The sequence below is a fragment of the Hypomesus nipponensis genome, chromosome 17 (genome assembly GCF_054491055.1).
Source record: "Hypomesus nipponensis isolate SF chromosome 17, ASM5449105v1, whole genome shotgun sequence".
Taxonomy (NCBI): Eukaryota; Metazoa; Chordata; class Actinopteri; order Osmeriformes; family Osmeridae; genus Hypomesus; species Hypomesus nipponensis.
The window spans coordinates 9,726,670-9,752,635 of NC_140377.1; the positions used below are offsets into that span (position 1 = coordinate 9,726,670).

At 43.0% G+C, this 25,966-nt stretch overlaps 2 protein-coding genes and 1 long non-coding RNA gene across 6 annotated transcripts; 1 reads left to right on the plus strand and 2 right to left on the minus strand.

Moving 5' to 3' along the window:
* The first annotated feature begins 772 nt into the window (after positions 1–772).
* On the plus strand, positions 773–11,391 carry slc25a23b (solute carrier family 25 member 23b). 2 transcript variants are annotated; one of them, XM_084677806.1, is made up of 10 exons: positions 773–1,125; positions 4,737–4,860; positions 5,153–5,240; positions 5,344–5,455; positions 5,770–5,928; positions 6,195–6,347; positions 7,008–7,121; positions 7,260–7,427; positions 7,883–8,033; positions 8,247–11,391. In XM_084677806.1, exons 1-10 carry the CDS (start codon positions 916–918, stop codon positions 8,426–8,428), a joined length of 1,461 nt encoding a protein of 486 aa, XP_084533932.1. In that variant the 5' UTR covers positions 773–915; the 3' UTR covers positions 8,429–11,391. The 2 variants fall into 2 exon arrangements, with proteins under 2 accessions (XP_084533932.1, XP_084533933.1); XM_084677807.1 differs by having other exon boundaries at positions 773–1,103; positions 4,709–4,860.
* Positions 11,392–12,114: 723 nt separating this feature from the next.
* On the minus strand, positions 12,115–18,672 carry LOC146253436 (uncharacterized). Its single transcript, XM_084677805.1, has 2 exons — positions 18,396–18,672; positions 12,115–14,373 (listed from the first exon to the last, which is right to left on the minus strand). The coding sequence occupies exon 2, from the start codon at positions 14,203–14,205 to the stop codon at positions 12,940–12,942; it is 1,266 nt and encodes a 421-aa protein (XP_084533931.1). The 5' UTR covers positions 14,206–14,373; positions 18,396–18,672; the 3' UTR covers positions 12,115–12,939.
* A 1,851-nt stretch (positions 18,673–20,523) lies between these two features.
* Positions 20,524–25,788, minus strand: LOC146253437 (uncharacterized). 3 transcript variants are annotated; one of them, XR_014731848.1, is made up of 4 exons: positions 25,506–25,788; positions 24,000–24,614; positions 23,112–23,648; positions 20,524–22,160 (listed from the first exon to the last, which is right to left on the minus strand). It is a non-coding gene; the product is annotated as an uncharacterized LOC146253437 (long non-coding RNA). The 3 variants fall into 3 exon arrangements; XR_014731849.1 differs by having other exon boundaries at positions 23,112–23,324; positions 23,457–23,648; positions 24,000–25,788; XR_014731847.1 differs by having other exon boundaries at positions 24,000–25,788.
* Between the last annotated feature and the right edge of the window lie 178 nt (positions 25,789–25,966).

The window sequence follows — 25,966 nt, forward strand, 5'->3', positions numbered from 1 at the left end:
TGTGGAGGAACGTTAAATAAGACCAACTGAGTGACGAATTGGAAGAGACAACACTTCACTTTCTCTCTCTGACTATAGGCTACCGGCCTCTTCATCCAATAGAAAGCCTGGCCTGCTCAGTCATGAAATGTACTGCATAATGTTGGTTTATCTGTATACGCGCTGTACCTGCACCAGCTCGACAATACTGAGGAAGGTGTTACAATCTGGAAGTGGAGGAGGAAGGACTGACAATCTATTGGTGCATTTATTTTTTACACCATTATAACGCTCTGGGCATGAGGAAGAACTACCTATCAAAATAAAAGGCATTACTCACATACATACCGAACTGAATAACGCCCATATTACGGCATCCCCATTCACGCGCACAAGCAGTTTAACGAATCGCACGTAAAATGCGGTAAAATTGCACGGACGCCGGGAGACGATGCTGTAGCTTTATCTGACCTATCGACAAATAGCCAATCCCGTGCCATGACGAAAACTCTAATTCATTGGAATTAGTAGGCTACATGGATTTCTACGGACCAATGTCACGGCACATGTAACAGATCCAGGGGTTGATATCAGGCACAAGAGCTCGTTTCGACAAGGCTACATCTCATTCGTAGCCTAGATATATTCGGCTTCTGCATGATCATTTACACCGGTACCCGCAACAAGACCAGCTGATCCCCTACGAGGCGACTAGTTAGCCTGCCATATAGGCTACTACTCCAGTGCAGCAGTCGGCTTCCCTGACCGTGGGTCCAAGAGCTGGAAAAGACCTTTGCTGGTTTTCCGGTGTTGTGGAAACTAATTCTGCCAGAATTTAACTTTTCTGACCACGAATTCTGACACTTGGACGTGTGTTCCAATTACGCCTGTGTTAGGATTGTCTTTACAAGAAGACTGTGAAATCATCATATTCACATGGGCGAAGCCAGGGCTCGGTTCTGCTTTGGCTGGACCCGAGCTCACTGTCAAGACAACGGTGCGCTTTTAGAACCTGAGAGAGAGCGAGAGATACAATATGCCGAATTATTTGACCAGTTGGATCTCAATAAAGACGGGAGGGTCGACTTTAACGAGTTACGAATCGGACTTGCTGCCAGGGGGTTACTTCTGAGTGACGCGGAGGAGGTAAACAGCGTTCTAAAGAAATGTTACAGTATAGCTCATCAACCAATGTGCACCTATTGGCTACTTTATGTGTGTAGGCTATGTGTGAAAGAGCGATGGTGTGAGTGGACCTCATGGAGCCTGGACTAAAATCAGCTTTGGACATCAGATCAAATCCAGAGGTCGTAATCATGGGACAACATTATCATAACTGTACACGTTAGAGATGTTGCTGTCTGCGTTACTTCGTCTAAGGACTTGAGCAAGTCCCCGAAGGTTTAGTCTATCCGGTGTGTCAGTGCACTAGTCTAAACCTATTTTGAATGTGATGATGTCATTACACAGAGGCAGTCTGTAATGACATCTGCGGAGTTGTCTGCGGAAGGAATTTATCTATGGATATTTAGAGATCCACTTTCTCTTTGAAGGGCAACTCAACTCAATTAAAAACGCATCTGACCCATTTAAAACGTGAGCGCTCCCACAAAACAACAAAATACTGACCAAAGCATCTTCAAAATGCAGGACTGTCCTAGTTCAGCGCAGGAAACGAACAGTTTCTTAGATAAATATTTTAGCTGGCTGGTTGTAACACAAACCTGTTGCACCAGTGACCCATTCGGGCCTCAACGTCGGAGTAGCCTACTAGCACTGGGGCACCGGTCTATCCAATGCTGATGAAGACTGACATATGATAGAGCACAGCTCTTGTACAGTAGACTTTGGCTCACCTCCTTAAGTTTGCTAACGCAGGTTATTCTGTATGCAGTGACCCAAAGCAACCTAAACCCCGCAGGGAACACCAATTATTCGCATTCTTTGAAAAGCTTTTGCCTCACATGATCCGTGAATCTGAAGTTATGGAAGTCTTGTAAGAAAAATTACAAAGTTGTAGACATTGTATATAGCCATGGGCGGATGTAGAGATTTTCATTCGGGGTGGCAATGGGGTGGCAGAAGAAAGTTTTTGGGAGGCCTCCTGGAGGCGAATCAAACCCAAAGTAAGGGGGTACAGTACTCCCTATGGTAAATGATTAGGCTATAACATTTTAGTTTAAATTAAACAGTAACATTAATATTATTTATTAAAATGTTCTGTAATGTACAAATAATATTTTTCCATGGGAAGATTGAGGTTCATGTTGTTTAATTGTAACTTGTTTCACTACATGCTCTTATGGTTCTTCCTTTTGGGACTGTTTTTTCACAATGTATGCTTCATGTTTTGGCTACCCACAATGTTTGGGGCTATCTCGTTGTTATGATCAGAGACTATGCACTTTTGTAAAGCTCTTTCTTGGAAGTCGCTTGGATAAAAGCGTCTGCTAAATGCATAACAAATAATATATATATTTTTTTTAAGAATTGGGGTGGCAGTATTTTTTATTGGGGTGGCAGCTGCCACCCCTTAGATCCGCCACTGTATACTGCCGATGGTTAACAAATGTTACACTGAAATAGATAAATCAAACAAATTAGCCACAAATGTAATGAGGGTTGTGCAACCTCTGAAAATAATTGTATTTTGTCCCCTGCCATGGACAAACTCCATTTAAATAGTTTCATGTAACTTCATTCTATGAAAAAAAGCTCCCTAGGCTACAGACAGAACCAACCTTGCCCAACAGTCTCTTTTTTCTCTCTCTCTCTCTCTCTCTCTCTCTCTCTCTCTCTCTCTCTCTCTCTCTCTCTCTCTCTCTCTCTCTCTCTCTCTCTCTCTCTCTCTCTCTCTCTCTCTCTCTCTCTCTCTGTGTCGGTCTCCTACTGTCACATATACACATGTACAGGACCATGCTACTTCTAGATAGAGAATCACCCTTTGAAGTAGATTACAGAGTACAGAGAACTCACAATCTTTATGACTTGCCAGTGTAGAGTTGTCCAGCACATGTAACACACAGGGGTCCAGTGGTTTGACGAGTCGATAAGATCTATTATTGTTTAACAGTTTCTATGTTTTCATTCTTTTTTTTTTAACATATTTTGACACTGATCAAACCGAATATATGGTTGTTCCAATTCAGCTGGGTTTTTGTGAGAATTTGGAAAAGATAATCTGACAAAGTTTATTTGTCAGATTGCCAAACTGTAAATAAGCGTGGCTGAAATACTCCACACTTTACAGATCTTGTACTGGTTCATGAACTATGAACTGACCGAACTTGCACTAAGCCAATGCGAGCAGGTGAAATTGTACTACCTCCATTGCATCTTTGTTTTTCCTCAGCCACTCTATTTGCGTGAGCATGTGTTGTAATGTTCCTACGCACTATAGTGTCCCTGCTAAGAGAGTTAGCCTAGTTGATGAATGACTACAGAATCCGCCAGTGCTTTATTGTTTTATAGTCCACCACTCTCAGTTATCACGAAGGGATGAATGTATGTTTGATGTTTGAACAATATTTTCATTACTGTAATGGGCCGTCTGGTCAGTTTAGCACAGTTGAAAGGTCAAACTTCGGTGCTAACATTTCACCAGATGTCCATCTATACTCTTACATAATCGTATACTGTGGTACATTCATCAGCTTTAGTTTTTTCGGACTCATTTGCCCGTATCTTTATATTGTATCATGCACAGTCATGGCCTTAGCTTAGCCGCCACGCTCATATTCTAGTGTCTTTAGCTTTCCATGGTTTTTAGAAACAAACGTTGAGCTTGGTAGCATAGCTCGTTTCAGGTACAACAGCAGCTTGGCTTAGCATTACCATGTGCAGCTGGGGCTGTCCTCAACCTGTCCTTAGGGAGACAGAGATGTCCTGTGGCGACATCAGTCATCAGACCCTTGCTTAAATAGATGCTCTGATTGTGTTGGTGTCCCAGTGGACTACCACCATCTGCCAGGTTTAAAGATATACTGCATAGAAACAGCTATGCTCATCACCTGCATGTGTAGTTCCTAGCCCTTAACCAAGAGGTGGTATTGAGTGAAGAAATGTATTTGCTTATGCACCAGTTTGCTCTCTTGAACAGTGAGGGATTTTGAGATTTGATGGTCATTTCAAGTTGGTTGTGGCTTATTCAGCAACAAGGCAAGTTTCATAATAAGGAACGATGACCTTAATTTGTGTGCGTGCGTGTGTGCGTGCGTGCATGGTCTGTGTGTTATGTAGGTGCGTGTTTGTGCATGTGTGTGTGCATATGTGTGTGAGTGTGTGTAAATCATGTGCCTTGGTTCAGGTAGTCAGATTACAGCAGCACTTGATTGTTCCTGGAGATTGGCTGGGCAGTGAGTGAAGCGGATTATAAAGGAGCTCTATTAGTCAGTGTTGACTCAAATTTCTATCTTTCTGTCTCTCTCTCTCTCTCTCTCTCTCTCTCTCTCTCTCTCTCTCTCTCTCTCTCTCTCTCTCTCCGTCTCTCTCTCCTTCTCTCCATTTCTTTGTCCTCTGTCTTGTTTGCTCACCCACCACATAATAGAGGGTGAGCATAGACCAAAAAACGTGGAATCCAAAACAATACTGGATCTTAAAGATGATTATAGTAACAATACTTTCTCCTTCTCCTCCCTGGGCTCCTTCTTGATCCCTCACAACAACAAACCCCCCATCACCCTCACCCCCTTTTGTCTCTTGTACCATTTCCCACCCTCTTGTCCTCACCCCCAACCACCACCGGCTCGTCCCTGCAGATAGTGCGTGAGAGCGACACCAACCACGATGGCCTGTTGGACTTGGAGGAGTTCTCTCAGTACCTGCGGGCCCACGAGAGAGAACTGCGGCTCATGTTCCATAAACTGGACCGCAACAACGATGGTGTGCATGCCACTATACCATGCACGCACGCATGCACGCTCACACACACTCACTCACACACACACAAATACACACATACAGACATGTAAAGAACTACTTACGCAAACACATATATACTTACAGTACATTGAAACTCACACACACATTATGTACACAGTTGCATCAATTGGAGCTGCCCCTGCATGATCGATTTGGCATGTTATTGTACATCCTGTACACAGCCATGTACGGTACATCAGTAACTGGTGTGTCATGAAACTTGCATATGTACGGTTGTGTTTCGTGTTTGTAGGACACATCGATGTGGGCGAGATTCAGCAGTCACTGAATAACCTAGGAGTGAAAGTCTCAATGGAGCAAGCATTCAGAATCCTTCAGAGGTATGTGAGTGTTTGTGTCTTGAAGTCAATCCTATTGTGTGTCTATGTGCATGCGTTTGACTCTCTCTTTCTTTCCCCTCTGTGTGTGTGGGATGTATCAAAGCATGGACAGGGATGGCAACAGGACCATTGACTGGAACGAGTGGCGAGATCACTTCCTATTCAACCCCCTACACAACATGGAAGACATAGCCCACTACTGGAAACATTCACATGTTAGTGTTGCCTGTCCATCTCTGAATCCCCTACACAATTCACTGATCTGTAGAGGTACAGGCCACTTTTGGATAAACTCTACGATGCATGTTTCTTGACATTCTGGCAAATAAATAAGCAAGAGTTTCAAACAAATGAACTTTTTACATTTTCCAAGATCAGGAAGGTTTTACAAGGCTAACCATCTTTTACTACAGTAAAAACATGTTTACGTAAAGCAAACTCTGTGCTTCCATCAACAGATAGGTACAGAATATACTGTATAATAGTTTTCTTGTGGTGATCTAGACCTGTTCTCCTTGTTGTTTTCCAGATGTTTGACATTGGGGAGCACCTGACCATTCCAGATGAGTTTTCTGAGCGGGAACGGCGCTCCGGGCTGGTATGGAGGCAGCTGGTTGCCGGGGCGATGGCCGGAGCGGTGTCAAGGACTGGGACTGCGCCACTTGACAGGCTCAAAGTTTTCCTACAGGTGAGAGGTCAGATTTTACAAGGCTACACCCATGTAGTATGCACATACATTTGTAATTGAATTAGTATGGCTAAATCAAGCCATGGGTTTTGACATAGTTTACATATTGTGTCCACCTTTGTGCTTGTGAGTGTCTCTAACATCCCTACGTGTTTTCATGTGTATATTCCCCTATTAGCATAGATTATTTGTGCATCAGTTTTTGCTCGCATTAGCAAGTTCACTTTGTTATGCATGTAAGCACAACTAACATCTTGTACATGCAGGTGCATGGCTCCAGCTCGCGGGGGATCAACATATGGACGGGCCTGAAGGGGATGGTCCAGGAGGGGGGTGTGCGAGCCCTCTGGAGGGGCAACGGCATCAATGTGCTCAAAATAGCCCCCGAGTCAGCCATCAAGTTCATGGCCTACGAACAGGTTAGTCTACAAGACTCTGTATATTTCCCGGCTTTGATGTCACCTGACATTAAAGAGTACTTTCCTTGAAATCCTAGTTTCCTTGAGGCAACCACTGATCTAGCACAGATAGATTGCCAAATACGACAGGGTTATGTAACAATGCTTTTATCTATCCAGGCTTCTGAGATTAGGAATGACTTAAAGGAAAAGGGTTCGTGTTTTTCCTCTCTAACGTACTTGGTAAAGCCCTGCCTGGAAAAGTACCAAGGGGCAACTCTCATTAATCTATGACTAATCGTCGGGTATGATATAAAGACTTGCAATTATTAAACACAGGAACGGAAACACAGGCGAGCTCTCTGGCTCACACACCCTGACACACCCCATCTTTCTACGTGTTGTGTCTCTGACTGTTCTTCCCCACCCTAGTGTTGCTCACTTATTCCCAATCTCCCCCTCACTCCTCCTGCCTGTCTTCTTCTCCCACACTATCTATTTCTTCCTCTTTTAATACACTCCCATTCCATCTCTCTGTGTCTCACTTTCCATCCCTCTCCCACGTCATGTGCTCTCTGCCCACATTGTCTACCCCTGTTCCCACCACGCCTTTTTCCCCCTCTTCCTGGTATTCTTCGACCATCTCTCTCTCCCTCTGTCTTCCTCTCCTTTCAACCATAGATCAAGTGGTTCATTCGTGGTAGTAAGGAAGGGGCCAGTCTGCGGGTACAGGAAAGGTTCCTAGCTGGTTCTCTGGCCGGAGCCACTGCCCAAACCATCATCTACCCTATGGAGGTTTGTGTGTCAGTGTGTGTCTGTGAATGTGTAATACAATGTTTTAATACAAGTTTTAAGAGTGCACATATCAAACCTCTCTCTGTTAATGCTTAACTTCACTGTCGTTTTCCCCATCGGTACTCCTCCCCCTTCCAGGTCTTGAAGACTCGTCTGACCCTCAGGAAGACTGGACAGTACTCAGGCATGGCTGACTGTGCCAAGCAGATCCTAAGAAAAGAGGGGGTACGAGCCTTCTACAGGGGCTACGTACCCAACACACTGGGCATCATCCCCTACGCTGGCATAGACCTGGCTGTCTATGAGGTGTGTGTGTGTGTGTGTGTGTGTGTGTGTGTGTGTGTGTGTGTGTGTGTGTGTGTGTGACAGAGAGGGCGAAAGAGGGAGGCCGAATGATAGAGATATTTGTGTGTGCAGTTGTGATGGTTGCCAGCTGAATCTGACAATCTGGACAAGCTTTAAGAGTAATTTTTCAATGCCCTGTAACTTGTCCTTGGGAAATCTGTTATGAGTAAATAACTGCATTGTTCTAAATGTCCTACCTCCTAAAATATTATTTTTTATGCAATATATGTTTTTTTCTAATTATAAGCAATGAATTAACTGTAATTAATTAATTGACTAATCTTCCTCTTTTATTTATCCTCCTCCAATTCCTCCCTCTCTATCCGATCTGCTGTATTTCCCCCCACCTCCCTCTTCTCCCTCTCTTTCTTCCCTGCCACCCTCCCCCCCTCCCTTCTCCGCTCCTCCTTCTGCAGACCTTAAAGAACGCCTGGCTCCAGAGGTACAGTATAGGCTCAGCTGACCCTGGTGTGCTGGTGCTGCTGGGCTGTGGAACTGTGTCCAGCACCTGTGGCCAGCTGGCCTCCTACCCTCTGGCCCTGATCAGGACACGCATGCAGGCCCAGGGTAAGGCTCTGGGGCGATGAATGGGGAGTGGAGAGGGGAATGGAGATGGAGAACAAAGAGATGAATGTTAGTTGTAGTAGAGTTAGGATGTTGTTGTGGAAAATGAAGGCTGAGAAACACATTATGAACATACACTGCTGACAAGAAGAAACATGTTTCTTGTTCGCTTTCTGTCTCTTCACGCTCTCGCTTTTTGGTTTTTCTCTCTGACAGCAACAACTGAGGGAGAACCCAAGCTGTCCATGGTTGGTCAGTTCAAACACATCATGTCGCATGAAGGGGTACCTGGGCTCTATCGGGGCATCGCCCCTAACTTTCTGAAAGTCATTCCTGCTGTCAGCATCTCCTACGTGGTATACGAACACATGAAGAAAGCCCTGGGTGTGGGCTCGTAGACAAAGACGTGAGAAAGTGTGGAGTTGAGAAAAGGAGAGGGAGAATCTGATTGAAGCAGTGTGGTAGCAGGTTGTCATTAAGACCATCAGGAAACACAAGATAAGACTATGATATAGCCATATACGGTAGGTACGGTGACCGGAAGCTACCATCTTGCCGTATTTAGACACAGTAAGCACCCCATACCTAAGTATTCTTATCTCTCAGCCAATCCCATTAAAGTAAGTGAAGATCCAGGGATTTAATTACACTGACCTGTGGTCTGCAGAGGAGAAAATGATGCGTCAGAGGTAGCTTGGAGAAAAGAGAGGGAGAGGGGAAAGAGAGTTTCAAAAGACTAAAGAATCTGGGCCATTCCATCTCTCTGCACCCCCTCCTTCCCCCATGTTGTCTGTTTTCTATGTATGCCCCATCACCTTACACTGTATGTTTTGCACCAACCCAAAAAGCAGAGGACAGTCTGTTCCATAGATGGTCTTCTCTGTTTCCATTCATTATAAATAGACTGTAAATGGAGAACAAATGCTAGAAATACATTTCTAATTTAACAGTGGCAGATTCACATTGACAATTGATTGATTTAAGCTATTGTGTGAGCCTCACTGCCCAGTCCAGTTCTCAATGTGTTAAATTTGTTTAACTCCTCCAAGCCAAAGTTCCCCTTTGTTATTTCATCCATTAAGACGTGTATTGTCAAATGAGATTTGGAATAACTGTACTTAAAGAATGTTTATCTTGTGCACAAAAAAAGAGACATTCTTGAAAGCATTTTGGCACAAACTATTTCATGTTTCAATGTAAAGGCCACAAATGTGTATTTTTGTAATGGTCCATTCCATGTTTTTTCAAGAGCTACAGAACCTTTATCCTGTAGGTTTCTATCCAGGCCTTCTACGCTGAGCCATGATGCAAGTCAATTTGCACTTTTTGGAAAATGTGAATGTATAACTCAAAGTGGCACTAATACTGTACACACGCACAGCTTCGTGGGCTGCTGTGAATTTGCACACAGATCTAGGATCAGCTTCCTCTCCACAAACCCCAACCTCTACCATACAGCAGGAAAACACAACAATAACCCCAAATCAGGAACCAGGGGGAACTTCACCTTGGTTCTTTATTGCAAGAGCTTTGCAAAAACGACTTTGGTAATATACTAAACCTGCAGTCATGTGATGGCTCTTTTAAATGTATAAGAACATAATCATGCTCTGTGCGGATCCATAGAGGTGTATGGACCAGCTACAATATAACACCAGAGCAAACCAATAATTGATGACCTCATTGTGGGTGTGGCGGGAGGAAACAAATCAACATTATGCACACCTCAAGTGTAGATCTGGATATGTGTTGAGAAATGAGATGAGAAATGTAGTGTACATTCATTATCATTCATCTGATACCCTTATTAAGGGTAGTGAGAATGTGCTTAGAGTAGTTCTTTTCAATGTAATTTGTGTTACAAAATAGAAACATTATGGAGCTGTCATTCATTGGTTTGTCCAACCCACTTTACATGTACCCTTAGAAACTAGTATCTTTGTTTTTCTCTTGACACCACTCTGTTCCGTAGACATATTTAATTATTCTTTTGGGATTGCACCGGAAAGGATTGTTTACTAAACGTATTAGTTCAGACTGCAATCCAAAACGGATTCGTGAACCTAAATCAAATAAATAATTTGTGTCCGCTTTGTCAGTTCTGTAGTAAGTATGTCATATTTTCAAAACTATTCCTTTAGCTTGCCCTAAATCACCATGAAGATGACGTTCAATCTTGTATTTTGTGTTTACAGGAAAAAATGATTATGCAAATTATAGCATTAACGTTGTTTTTCTACCCAGCAAGGCCCTTACAATCGAGAATCTGCATTTAATCAGTACAAGATGATTTGTAATGACTTCATGTTTAGAACTTAAAAGAAGGAAAAAAGTCAATGGACTGTCAGACTGCAGCTATACTGTGATGTACTGGACATGGCACGATGCATTGTAGCAGATGCTGTTCTACTGAGTGAATCAGGCATGCATGTACTAGCTAAGGGCCAGGTGACTGAACCATCCTCCTGGTATTTCTTATGAAATGTCCATTTGTGAATATTCGAAGGCATTTGGTTTTCTAACTTTTAACCAATTTCACCAACCTTTTTTCTGAACCTTGATATCTAAGATGACAGATTGGACACACTGTACATTGGATTAATACATTTAAAAGGGATACATTTTCATACTGTTATAGCTATAGCCTCAATGAAGGATGGACAAAAAATACTTTGTTTAGCTGAATCTGAAACCCCATGATGCTAGTATACCTGGTCCTGCCATACATTTTGGGGTGTTTTTCCACTTTGAAACCATTCCTATATTATAGATAAGAAAGGTTGAGGAACTCAACAGAATGTTATTTGATATTAAAAGTGAAATTTTACTATGGTACTATATTGATATGCTTTTAAATCCCTGCTTGTTAAACAGAGAAACATATGCCTACAGTATTGGGGTTAGAGGCCTTGTGAATCAACTTATCCGTGGCATGATGAACGCATGTATTTTTGCAACATATGATGTAAACAGATTACTGCTGTGAATATGCATCCTGCTTTGCCTTTCATATTTTTGCATACTTTTACAGCCTTTAGAGAATGATATTCACAGAACATTTATTTTTATTACAGTTAGGAGAAACAATAATTTTGCTGCTCTGAAAGATTCTCTACATTTTAGATTTTGGACATCAGTTGAAATCCATCTTGTGTCTGCACATTACAATAACATTAAATTGAGTGCTGTCGACTTCTAACAGCTGAATGACCCATGCTCTCAGTGTGTTAGAATACTATTTTGTTGTTATTATTTTTACCCCATCAAGGGGCTTTATAATTTTCAACATACTGTATAGCTGTCATTTAGTTAACTATATTTACCATATATTAACAACTCTTTATATAATTGTTTTTTTAATTGGGGGGGGGGGGTGGCATGCAGGTATGATCAAAGTTTTGTTCAAGCTTTATTTCCTACATAATGGGTGGGATTGTATCTTGTACCTTGTGTTCTCTTTGGGTAATTCTGACCCATCAGTCATGGTGACCCACCGTCGTTTGCAACAACTTTACCGCATACAAAAACAAAATGAAGCATTTTCTTTTAACCGTTGGGCTGTCTCAGACCCCCCACATTGCGAAGGTTAAAATAAAATTATTTTGATGTGCTTTTGTATTGGGTAAAATTGGGTAAACACAACGATGGTTCGTTATGAACCTTTTGGTCATGTGACCCGAAGGCAGCACAAGGGTTAAAGGTTGTGTTTTTTGCTTTTTTTATTATTTGCAATTTAGAGGGTTACTTGAATATAGATATTTTTATTCTGAGGGGATCTCCTCTGGACTCCAGAATGGCACACTACCACAGTGCCACAGTGACTCACCCATGGCACTGAATGCAAGTGCTTTTCTACTTACAAGTACAAGTATTATGGTTCATTATTGCTTCTTAAATTCAGAAATCATTTATTGTGAATTTGCAAGGTATGATGTGAACTTGTGATGATTTCAACCTACTGTGAAGGCAATGCACAAATATTTGCAAGAAATGCTTCTCTAACTGGGTTAAAGTGATAAGTAATTATTACACAATGATGCCGTCTTAGATTGCATGAAATAATGCAAGCAAACTTGTATGACTGTGCTCCGTGTATATATATGAATAAATAAATAGAATGTGGTCTTATGGTGTACATACAGTAGTTTCAAACTCTGCAATTCTGGCTTTCAACAGAATAAAGGTATTTTGAGTCATGTTCAGATATTTATTTACTAAATTTACTGTAAAACTAAAACTGGCATCCAAAATAGACTGGATAGATCATGTTATATGAACAGATGATACAGATATGTATGGAGGACCAAACCTGCCATAGTTAGAAATGAATTAATGAATAAATAAATATCCACATCCATTCATTTAGACAGATATAAATGAATTAATTTATTAATGAATGCACAATTGTCAATCAATAGTTACTTATAATTTACATTTATTTGGTTATGTATTCATGTATTTCTTTATTCATTCATTCATTATTCCTAATATGATAATGAGAGGAGGCCAGCTGCCGAAACAAACGTTCTGATGAGTTTAGAACAACCCACATGTTCCTGTAAAGCTCTTATCACAACATCACCAGACTATTTTAACCAACACAAACAAAACAACAAAAGATGGAAAATTCCAATTGCTTGAATCAAATTGCTTCAGAACAGAAAGGTGTCAGCCAGTGTTTACCAAGATTCTACCCAATCTGACAACATCCCCTCCATCATTACAGGGGTACAGTATCTTTCCTGTGTCCTGTCATGTTGGACTGTAGAAGTTCTCTCAGGTGGTGACTGCTGGGACAGCTTGTCCCCAGACATCACTGCTTTGTTTTGTTTTCTATTGTGGTACGCAGGTGACTCTTCAGATTGCCATTTGTTTTACATGAATAGTCACAGTGTGGGCAGCTGTAGGGCTACTCTCCAGTGTGGATCCTGCTGTGAACTGTTAATTGGCCTCTCAGTCTAAAGGTTTTATCACAGAGGTCACAGCTGTAGGGCTTCTCTCCAGTGTGGATCCTGCGATGAACTTTTAAGTTGTTAGTCTGGCTAAAGGTTTTACCACAGAGGTCACAGCTGTAGGGCTTCTCTCCAGTGTGGATCCTGCTGTGAAATCTGAAACCAGAAGCATCTCTAAAGGTTTTACCACAGAGGTAACAGCTGTAGGGCTTCTCTCCAGTGTGGATTCTGCGGTGAACTGTGAATTTCACTCTCTGTCTAAAGGTTTTATCACAGAAGTCACAGCTGTAGGGCTTCTCTCCAGTGTGGATTCTGCGGTGAACTATAAATTCCCCTCTCTGTTTAAAGGTTTTATCACAGAGGTCACAGCTGTAGGGCTTCTCCCCACTGTGGATTCTGCAGTGAACTGTGAATTCCCCTCTCCGTCTAAAGGTTTTACCACAGAGGTCACAGCTGTAGGGCTTCTCTCCAGTGTGGATTCTGCGGTGAGATCTTAAACTGCAAGCCTGGCTAAAGGTTTGACCACAGAGGTCACATCTGAAGGGCTTCTCTCCAGTGTGGATCCTGCGGTGAACTGTGAATTCCCCTCTCTGTCTAAAGGTTTTACTACAAAGGTCACAGCTGTAGGGCTTCTCTCCAGTGTGGATCCTGCGGTGAACTGTGAATTCCCCTCTCTGTCTAAAGGTTTTACTACAAAGGTCACAGCAGTAGGGCTTCTCCCCAGTGTGGATCCTGCTGTGATCTCTGAAACTGGAAGCATGACTAAATGTTTGACCACAGAGGTCACAGCTGTAGGGCTTCTCTCCTGTGTGGATCCTGCTGTGAACTCTTAAATGGGCAGCCTGGCTAAAGGTTTGACCACAGAGGTCACAGCTGTAGGGCTTCTCTCCAGTATGGATCCTGCTGTGATTTCTAAAACTGGAAGCATGGCTGAAGGTTTTACCACAGAGGTCACAGCTGTAGGGCTTCTCTCCAGTATGGATCCTGCTGTGATTTCTAAAACTGGAAGCATGGCTGAAGGTTTTACCACAGAGGTCACAGCTGTAGGGCTTCTCTCCAGTATGGATCCTGCTGTGATTTCTAAAACTGGAAGCATGGCTGAAGGTTTTACCACAGAGGTCACAGCTGTAGGGCTTCTCTCCAGTGTGGATCATCATGTGCAGCTTGAGGCTACTGGATGAGGAAAGGCTCTTCCCACAAGTGTCACACTGATGTGTCTCCATAACACAGGTCTCTCTTTGTTCTCTGTCTGGTCTCTCAGGATCCTGTCTGGTATCTAGTCTCTGGAAGCGTGTTTCTCTCTGGTTGAGTCTCTCTGTAGTCTCTCTGCTATTCTCTGGAAGAAGTCACTGTCTAGTCCCACGATCAAGTAAGACTGGCCAACAGACGATCTGGAGAAAACAGTTCCAAGTTAGTTAACATTCAGACTTCACATATAAAGGACATATTTTGTCCATCATAATGTCTACTATGCATATGTGATGTTGATCATTTGGTGAGGAGTGTTTCTCTCAGGTGTGTTTTGTCAGGAGAAACACAACACTGTGGTGACAACTTCATGGCCGGCAACAACTCCTCTTTATAGTCATTTACAGTAATAATACATATACACAATAAAATTTGACAATATGATTACACAATAAGTATTACACGCAAATTAAAAATGCTTAATTGTTAAAATGACTTTAGATTGCAGCTGCTAATATTAATAATTAGGATACTCTATTGTACATAGTAGGCTTAAATAATACAAAACAGTAATAGCCAAGCATTATCCCATAACTGTCATCTAAAATGGAAAACATGAAATTCCAAACCTATTTCTCAGGTTTTGCAGGTACCAGCATGAAGGATATGGAATAATCAAACCAACGATTAATGTCTTGTGATAACATTTGTGTTATATGGTTATTTTATCATAATAATAAAAAAAATTAAAAAAAACAAAAGCTAGTTGAAGTTACACTTAAATGTGGGTTTGAGTTCCTAAACAGAGCTGGCCCGTTTTTGCATGTTCAACATGGATTATAGGTCGAAAGTTGAATGAACGAGTACTTATGTCTTTTCGATGTCTTACAGGGTGAGCCGTTGTTGCCCATAACATGCTGGCATTCTGCTAATGAATACTGATTGGTTAGTGAAGGACATGACTACGACCAGAGATCCCGCTTGATGGCATCCGAAGCAGAATCAGAATGTCAGAGCATTAGCAACATTAGCAACAGCAAGGCAAAACTCTTTCTAGCATGTGTATTGACAGGGAGAGCCTAACCTGCCAGCTGTGTTGTCGATGCCTCGAGAGAAAAAAGGAAGAGACCAGAGCTTGCCGTAAAGCAGTCTCTCTGGTCGTATGATGTGTATGACGTCATTGACATTTTAAAAGGCTTTTTAGAACAGAAAGACGACTTCATGTCTAATATGGGGAGAACTGCCACTCTCAGGAAACGTCCGGCTTCTTAACTGGTTGCAGTTCCACTCTAGTTCCATTTGAGGGCACTAACGGTCGAGTGCAGAATGAATGAATGAATGAGATGAATTATCATCTCTCATTATTTTTTGTCTAGTAATTTGAATGTTGAATTTGAAAGGGGCGTCAAAAAAAGTACACACTGCTGGGTTTTAGATTTTTGTAAAGTCACCTTTTGTTCTAAAAGCCTTTCAAAATGTCAATGACGTCATACACATTGTACGGCCAGAGTTAATGCATTATGGTAAGCTCTGGTCACTTCCTTTTCTCTCTCGAGGCATCAACAACACAGCTGACAGGTTAGGCTCACCCTGTCAATACACATGCTAGAAAGAGTTTTGGTTTGCTAATCTTGCTAATGCTCTGACATTCTGGTTCCGCTTCAGATGCCATCAAGCGGGATCTCTGGTCGTCGTCAGTCCTTCACTAACTAATCAGCATTCATTAGCGGAATGCTAGCTTGTTATGGGCAACAACGCTAGGCCTATAATCCATGTTGAACTTGCAAAACTACAATCAAATCTGAGATTTCTGAACGATTTCCAGGCGAAAGAGACCGATTAAGCCGTCTAGCTCCATAGACTCCCATTCATTTTGCACTCGCCCGCGATCACCCCCAGTGGAACTCTGGTTGAACTGCAACCAAATTTGGTACAATGGGGCTTAATAGGGAGTGGACAGGCTCTCCGTACACAGACTCTGTTCTCCCCATATTAGAAATTCCAGAGCCATCTCTGACTGTATCCAGGGGTGGCGCGTCACATTGGGCAAGTAGGGCAGTTGCCTGGGGCCTCGGCCACCAGGGGGGTCTTGTCGTAAAGTACAGTTTTTTAAAAATAATTAAAATAAATCACTTGTCATTGTAAATGAATGACATTTCAAATCAAGCATGAAAAAACAATTCTTTAGTTATATTCTTTATAGCTAAATTTAATCTTAAATCCAGCATGAAATATATGATTCAGGTCATGATGTTTCTGTCAGGAGAATTTGTCGTGAGGTGGAGTGTGTATGATTGAGCAGATCTATGATTGAACGGGGGCTTATTACTTGAAAGAGGAATTATTTACTGTGTCGTCTTAGTTACATTATCAGGGCTTGGAAATATAGTGACTTGCTAAAGTAGGCAAATGGCTAGTAGAACATAAACTTTCACAATCATTTCAGTTAATAAACAGCTGCAAGACCCAGTGAAATGTTAGGCTATAGGCTAGCTAGCAAAATAACGCTAGCATCCCTAGCTAACAACATTACTAATTCAACTTTGGTAGTGTAACCAAGCTCTTTGTAAGTTTGTTTTAGATATGATTGTGTGGACAATAAGACACGGTCGCAGTGTCTTTTCATAACTTGTATTTTACCACTGCTTTTTTTTACATCACCATTCGAACAGCCGTCACTGATTTCACATAATGGTTTCAGCAGCCTACGGCAACTCCCGAGGGACAAAACACCTATGTCCATTGCCACATAGAAAGGTCTGCAACAGTAGGCTTTTCTCAGGATTTGCAAGCTAGCTAAACTTATACTATATTGAAAATAATTTTGTAGATATAACAATGGATTCTGCCACTTAATGAGTGACTTGGCTTTATTTCTGGACATACTATCCACAACCGAAGTGTGTTATACAATGCTGTAAGATCGCCTATACTCGTGCATTGCTCTTGGTACCCAGAATGCCCTGCGGCAAGCTGAAAAGCTACTAAGTTATGGGCATTAGTTTAGTTAAATAAGCGTAAGGGACAGACATATAGGACAGACATTGACCCTCCCCCGTCGATACCGGATCGCCGGTTTAGGGATCCGGTGACGGGGGCGGGTCGGAGCGGTTGCCTGTCTGGGGGCTTCGGCCCCGACGCCAAGCGGGACTTGTCCCCATCCTTCTGAGCGTTGGGCATTTCAGCGTCCAGCGTTGCTGGTAACCCAGAGGTGGGCCAGGCCACCAAAGGGATTGACAGTTGGACGGACTGATGGCCAGAAAACAAAGGATTGGGAAATCCTCACCGAAGGGCAGCCTGGGAGAAATAGCAAAGGGATGGAGCCTTCCCAGGGGCCGTCGCGACCGAGGGCAGAGGGTCAGTCGCTCGACTACCACTAGCGAGGACGACAACGGGAGGAGAGGGAGACGGAGCCATCGGGGCGAAAGCCTGGATCGACCCCGTCGAACTCAGACTTTCACTTGTAACCCCCTAGGGGGTAATTGTAATGTGCGCCCCCTTGTGGGGCTATTGTCCTGTATTCTTGTGGGGATTCTGTATGTACCACTGTCTTGTTTGATTGTCTTTTATGAAACGCTTTAACAAGTTGATCAATGCTTCTTTTTTCTTTTAAGAAAAAATTAAATAAATAGTGCAGCTTATACTCCGCTTCACATACACGAAGAGCTCATTCTGGGGGCTTATGGGGGGCCTCAAAATTGTTCTTTGCCCAGGGCCTCCTATTAGCTGAAAACCGCCCCTGACTGTATCCACCTTATTCAGAGCTCCCATGATATCTTTCGTGAATTATGGGCACCCATAATCACCCCCCCCCCCCCCCCCCCCCATGAATAAATGAATGAATCAGATGTTACACGGACCTAACCTATTCCCCATCCAGTCAAGTCCCATATTATATTTACAAGGTGGTTGAAACGCCCATATTGTGTAAATGTATGGTACGATTTTAAAACGTTAAAAACCTGCAAAAACGATTTAACCATATACACCTCCATTTTAATAGTAGTAAAAGCCTAAGTAAAGTCAGAAAAAGGAACAGGCGGGCTAGCTAGCATTCAACAACGTGGTGATCTTTTAACACAAAGTTACAAATTCAGGACACAATGGTTCCATTAGCAAAGCATAAAATGTTATCATTGGTTGCTTTCATATTTGCAACTTTGAACAACTAGCCTATGTAAGCCACATAATAAATGTTAAAACCTGAGGCAAAACATGTACGTACCTCTGGCATGATAAACAAATGCAGATTGAGCGAAAGAACACATATCCACTCGTATGGCGTCAGACTTGGGTCAAAAGTCGCGGGCGTATATATTCTTTCACATGCGCATTTTACTTTAATAATCTAATAACCGAGAGTTGTACAGTTAAATGCGAGCGCCTAGCACGCACTCATAAAATCTGCTTCCGCGCAGTGAAATTCTACTCGCGAAGTGAATTTCTGCTCGCGGAGTACATTTCTGCTCACGCGAGTTTACATTACTTTTGCCAGTTAGGGGGCTGAAATCTGAAACCTTTGGAGGCACTGACCCTCTTATGATTGGTCGTTTACGTATTTATCTCCAAAGAACGCATTGACTTAAATAAGCAAAGTAACTGCGGCCAAGTCTGATGCTTGTGGTAGGCTACATTATAGTGTTGGTGACGCTGAAAAGTGTTGCCAGGGCAACTCTATTGCGGGAAATAAGAAGGATATACCTTGCACTAAAGCAGTAGCCTACCTGAATATGTTTTTCAGGTCATCTGGAAACATAAAGAATCAAGGAGACCTTTCTTTAAATTACAGGTGTCTGACTGTAGTTTTTAAGTAGCCTCCATGTAGCCTGGCTCTGCCCTCCTACGCACTTCCGCTCAGTTTGGATTTTGCTTCTGTACTAGGTCTGGGAGTTTGACTTAGAAGTCGGTTTTCAGAAACAATTGTTTTGTAGGTCCAATCAGCGAACAGAGGGAGTGGCTGAGAACGATTACGTTAATGTTGTGCACTAGTTTGAGTAGTTCAGTAATGGCGGCGGAGAAAGATGCGAGCAAAGTTATTCTGCGGTTGTGGCAATGCTGCCGAATATAAGTTAAAGCCGGAGCAAGAACATTCCTTGCTGAGGTTTGTAGGTGGCCATGATGTTGTAGCCCTCCTCCCCACGGGGTTCGGGAAAAGTTTGATTTTCCAGCTACGGCAGCTAGCTCCGTTACGGTAGTGGTGAAGACGAACGCTTGCAATTGGTTATGGCAGATCAGAGTGGCTCTGGGCAGATCCAATAGTTTTAAACTTCAACAGAGGACCCGCCTTCAAGGAAGTTAACGCTTGTCAATGGGGCGATCCCAGACCCTCTGTGCAAATGAAATGTACGAGGGTCTGGTTAGGACCAGGCTAATTGACAAGCCCCTGTATTACTTAATCCTCTCCTTCAGGCTTCCCCAATGCTATAGGTGCAATGTCCCCATGTGTGTATCCATCTGGACCTGTGGAGGCAGACGTGAAATCTATCCACAGCCCAGATGTACAGATAGGCTATATACTGGAGCTGCTGTCCACCCCACACACAGTCAGGCAGAGAAGTCATTATTGGATTTGGATGAAATGTGCACCGCTGTAACTACACTTTTAAATGGTAAATGCAACATGTTCTTGAAAACATATATGTTCTTAGTGTGATGTAGCCTTGTTGATGTATGTTTTCTTTATAAAAAATAAAAACTTGTGTTGTGTTGGTTTATTATTTGTTACAAGATTGTAGGAGGTTTCCAAAACATTATAAATGCAGTTCACACTAAATATCTGGCCCAAAATACCTTTCCTTTGTTTAGGCAAGTGATGATAACAAGATGCATTTATCATTGAATAATAATAAATCAATAATAATCAACCAAGCCTTCGGCGAGCACAACCGTTGTTCTCTCTCATATATATTTATTGTTGAATATTTTTGTGTTATTTTCCCAATTATTTTTTGAGTATTTGCACTACATAGACAACGTTGGTGTCAAAATGTTTGTTTTGGTCCCAATTGAGTTGCTTGTATTCGTGCGGTTTAGGCTTGAACTACGTTTTTGTGGAAAAAAGTGCCTTGTTTGGCACAAGGGAACTCAGGGCTAGTCTAATATACAAAGTCATCACACGTTACCAATGACACAAAGATACAACGTTCTAGTAAGACAGACAGCGATATCGGCGAGCCCTCAGCATTAGTAGCTAGGAAAGTTGAGGCTATAGGTGGTGAGCAGTCTTACGAGCCCTGATTACCCTCACTATAATAAAGCACATTAAGTGCAGGGGCAGAGTGCTCGCAGGTAGTTAGGAAGACAGACAGAAAGCTTATCCAATCATTAGTCAGGGTAAGGCTTAATGAGTGTTTTTGTTTATTACATTTACATTACATTTACATTTATGCATTTAGCAGACACTTTTATCCAAAGCGACTTCTAAGAGAGAGTTTTACAAAAGTGCATAGGTCACTGATCATAACAACGAGATAGCCCCCAACATTGCAGGTAGCCAAACATGAAGCATACATTGTGAAAACCAAATAAGTCCCAAAGCGAAAAATAATAAGAGCATGTAGTTAGACAAGTTACAATTAAAAGGCAAAAACCTAAAAAGTGCACGAGTGTACCTGTGGAAAAAAGCTAACAAGAATAATATATTTCACGGCGACTACAGTAATTTTAAGACAGTTACAACAAACCAACAAGAGCAACAAGTCTTTCAATAAGAGTCATTGTGATCCTGGAGGAAACTAACATCAGGTCCAGCCAATCATTCCTAAGTGCCATTGTACTCCCGGAACAAGTGCGTCTTGAGCCTTTTCTTGAAGGTGGGGAGACAGTCAGTGTCCCTGATGGAGGTGGGGAGTTGATTCCACCATTGGGGGACAGGAGAAGAACTTGTTGTGTTGGTAAGAACTTGTGTTGGGACCAGGCGCTCTTGAGTGGTGGGACCACCAGACGGTTGTCAGAAGAAGATTGTAGGTGGCGGGTGGGGATGTAAGGCTGGAGGAGAGACTTGATGTAGTTGGGTGCAGTCCCATTCACCGCTCGAAAGCACAAGAGTCTTGAATCTGATACGGGCTGTGATGGGAAGCCAGTGTAAGGAGATGAGGAGCAAGGTTACGTGAGAGCGTCTGGGTACATTGAAGACCAGACGGGCTGCTGCGTTCTGAATCCTATGGAGAGGGCGGGTTGTGCATGCTGAGAGACCAGTGAACAGCGAGTTGCAGTAGTCCAACTTTGAGAGGACAAGTGCTTGGACTAGCAGCTGGGTGGAATGTTCAGACAGGTATCTCCGGATCTTCCGGATGTTGTAAAGGGTGAATCTACACGACTGGGAGACTGCAGCAATGTGGGCTGCGAGGGAGAGCTTGTCATCCATGGTAACTCCAAGGTTCCTGGCAGAGGATGTGGGGTCACCACGCAGATCCCAGGGTGATTGAGAGATTGTGGGAGATGGAGGGTTTGGCCGGGATGATGAGAAGTTCTGTTTTGCGAGGTTCAGCTGGAGGTGGTGCTTTGCCAGGCAGAGATGTCTGTGAGGCAGGCCTCAATCCTAGCTGATATCCCCGGATCAGTCGGGGGGAACGACAGGGACAGCTGCGTGTCGTCAGCGTAGCAGTGGTAGGAGAAGCCATGGGAGGTGATGATTGGTCCAAGTGAGGAGGTGTACAGAGAGAAGAGGAAGGGTCCAAGGGCGGAGCCCTGTGGGACACCAGTGGAGAGCTGGCGAGGGCCTGACAGTTTGCCTCCTCAGGAGACCTGGTAGGATCTTCCCGACAGGTAGGATGAGATCCACTGGAGTGCAGTGCCAGTGATGCCCATCTCAGAAAGTCTGGAGAGCAGGATCTGGTGGTTAACCATATCCAGCAAGGTCCAGCAGAACGATGACGGATGACCTGGAAGCTGCTCTGGCAGACTGGAGGGCAGTGGTGACTGACAGGAGGGCAGTTTCTGTGGAGTGGCCAGTCTTGAAGCCCGATTGGTTGGGGTCAAGCAGGTTTTTCTGAGAGAGAAAGTTTGACAGTTGGTTAGATCTAGCGCATTTGCAGCAATTGTTTTAGAAAAGAAGTGGTAGCACTGATACTGGTCTGCAGTTCTGGAGGACTGCTGGGTTAAGGAAGGGTTTTTTGAGTAGAGGGCTAACTCTGGCCTGTTTGAAGGCAGAGGGGCAAGTGCCGGAAATAGGAGAAGAGTTAAGGACATGGAGAAGAAAAGTTATGATGGAGGGAGAGATGGTTTGAAAGAGAGGGGAGGGGACTGGATCAAGGGGACAGGAGGTGGGGCGATGAAAGCGAATGAGGTCAGAGATCTTTGACAGGGGAGAGAAAAAGTTTAGACATTTAGTTGGGTCAGTCATAGTGGGTGAGTGGGTAGGAAAGGTGGGTGCAAGGAACTGACTGCTAATGTCAGCAACCTTTTTTTCGAAAAAGGAGGAGAAGTCGTCTACTGTCAGGGTGGGGGGGGGTGGAGGAAGGGGGTTAAGAAGGGTGGAGGTTAAGAAGTTTGTGAGGGTTTGAGGCAGAGTTAATTTTGTTCAGGAAGTATTAGTAGTTAAGGTTTTAGCATCAGTTATGCGGGCAGAGAAGGATTTGAGCAGGGAGTGATACATATCAATGTCCAGACTGTCTTTGGACTTGCACCATCTCCTCTCAGCTGCCCAAAGGATGGACCGTTCTTCACAAATAACATCCCTGAGCCACGGGTGGAGAGAGTCACGTGATGCAGTTAGTATGGATAACAGGGTATTGGTGGCAGTGTCAGTGAGGTGGGACATTAACTCGTCAATGAAAGGGAGGGAGGATGTTACAAAGGAGGAGAAATGGGGGGGGGATAGGGAGCGGAGTTTGCGGCGGAAGGTTACAAGGGCAGAGGCGGTAGGGGGAGTAGGAGGGGGAGAGACAGAGAATTGGATAAAAAGTGATCATAAATGTGTAGTGGGTGGGAGTACAGTTACATGTCAGGATGAGGTCAAGCTGTTTTCCTGCCTCATGGGTCGCCGGTGTGTTCAGCAGCATCAGGTCGAAGGAAGTCAGAAGAGACTTGAAGTTGATGGCCTGCGTTTCTTTGAGGTGGATGCTGAAGTTTCCAAGGCCAATCAGCGGTGTTCCATCATACGGGAGGACGCTGAGGAACATGTCCAGCTCCTCCACAAAGTCGGCTAACGGTCCTGTTTGGCAATGGGGGACAACAAAAAATGCTTTGATAGAATCAGTTAGCATCACATAATGGTGTTCAAATGATTTGGCAGTGACAGAGAGTGGGGTGGATGTGTATTTAATATGTGGGGAAAGAAGCAAACCTGTCCCACCACCTCGCCCGGATGAGCGGGGTGAGTGAGAGAACGAGTGGTTGACGGAGAGAGCAGCCAGAGTTGCAGTGTTCTCTGGGCGGATCCATGTCTCTGTCAGCGCAAGGGCGTGCAGAGACGCCTGGGATGCAAACGCCGGGATGAAGTCTGCCTTGTTCACAGCAGACTGGCAGTTCCAAAGCCCTACAGAATGAGAGAGGGCAGGTGGAGGAGATCTGGATAGGTAGCCAAGATTAGAAATGTAACGTAAATACTTTGTGACATATCTACGTCTATACGTCTGCGTCTTGAGACAACAACAGATGTTGGACCAATTTCATATTACCGTCAAACCTTTATATGTATTGGTTGCCATCAAGATGTGAAGTTTATTTAGGCAATTATGACAAAAAAAATGCTTCTCAATAACATTGCCTACCCTGTCGTTAATGTTAATAAGCATCTTATAAGTGATTTATTACATATTAACTAACGTTTATTACAAGCACCTGGATCTAAAGTGTTACAGATAATGCCAATGTTTAGATTACACACATAATGACCAGCATGGAAGCAGATAATGCCGGTCGCTTAGCCTTAGCGTGTATGACCGAGGTACTCTGACTTTCCTTCTTATCCCTGTAGGGAAGAAAAACAGAGATGAATAGTTGAGTGAACCCTAATCAGAAAGACACAGAGAGTATCCTGATACAATGTGGAGATTAAAACGATAATAATTATGAGTGGAACATATGATGGTATGATATGATCGGAGACTTTCTGAGTCTCCTCAGTCCTGTACAACCTGATGGTTAAGATGGTGATGATGGTGGTGATGGTGATGATGGTGATGGAGATTATAGTGATGATGATGATGATGATGATGATGATATTGGTGATGGGGATGGTGATGACGGTGACCCTTAATCATACTCACCCGCAATCCACACTGGGGACCACACTCATCCACACTACCCGCCAGGAACTGACAACCCTAGCTATCACATCCACAAACATGGCCTCACAACCCTGGTTATCACATCCACAAACATGGCCTCACAGACTGCCTGAAAGGTTATCTCTTTGACCCTTCTCTCATATTTACAGACTCATTTGATTGATCCAACTCCACTTCTCCTCTGCATCAAGCTCACTCTCCAGCTCACGGACCTATGCAAAAAAACACACAAAAACATAAACGTTAGTAATCTAACACACGTGTGAAACAGGATAGCTTGGACACACAGGATCCTAACAGACGTGTGGGAAAAAAAATCTGATCCAAAAATTAAAGGTTCGGCAATTCAGCTAGCTCAAATTCGAGCCAAACAAATCGACCTTAAAATGTTTTAGATGGCTCGAATTTGAGCAACCTGCATTTTATTTTACATTAAAATATATTTATATGAGAATTTGGTGTTGTTTGAATTTCAATATTAGATGTTCAATGCTTTTTAAAATGCAAAAAATGTCACTGATTTGCTTCCATATTATTGAGGTCTAGCTTGAATTAGCGTTGCTTGTTAGTGGAACGCAACGTTAGTGGAACGGCTTGAGGCTAAAGTCCAATTTCAGCAGATCAGGCCTATAGTTGCCAATATGGCCTCTACACGGAACAGTATAGGAAGTCAGGACATATTAGTTTTCAACGAGGTCGAACAGCCTGACAAAGTGTCTGGCATTTGCTCTATTTATTTTGTCTATGACAGCAAGGCTAACATGATCGGATACAACGCGTTGAAAACGATTCCTATTTTTGATTGACACATCTCATTAACAGATGAAGAGATTAAGAGATGAAGAAATAGTCTAGAGAAATTAATGAATGAATAAATGAATGACGTTTTTTTAATGAATGTAGCCTATAAATGAATGAATAAATGACTAAATGCAAAAACAAACAAATATAGAAATAGGTCAGGAGTCAGGTGGCTGAGCGGTTAGGGAATCGTTCTAGTAATCAGAAGGTTTCCGGACCGATTCCCGACCGTGCATAATGACGTTGTGTCCTTGGGCAAGGCACTTCACCCTACTTGCCTCGGGGAATGTCCCTGTACTTACTGTGAGTCGCTCTGGATAAGAGCGTCTGCTAATTGACTAAACGTAAATTATCTACAATCTTTTGTACATTTCCTTACTCAAAAATGTATTCTTTACATTGCTTTGGTTTAAATTTAAGCAATAAGCCCCAAGAGGCCGTGGTTTACGCTGATTTTAGAACAGGTAAGGGAGTTGTTAGGCACGACGCGAAGCGGAGCTCGCGGGGCTTATTGCTTTTCTAAAACTGTTACTACAAATATTTGATATGGTTTCATAAATAAAAACAATTAGAAACAAAATAGTTTAATAATAAACCGTAATTCTTCCGCTACTACAAAGTATAGTTCCTACATAAATCGTTGCCACGCAACAGCCAGATGGACATCTTTGCCGTCTTTTTCAATTTGAAATATTCGATGCGCAGTAATATGGAATGTTAAAGAATGTTATGAGGACAACCTGTGAGGTTATGCTGGATTTTA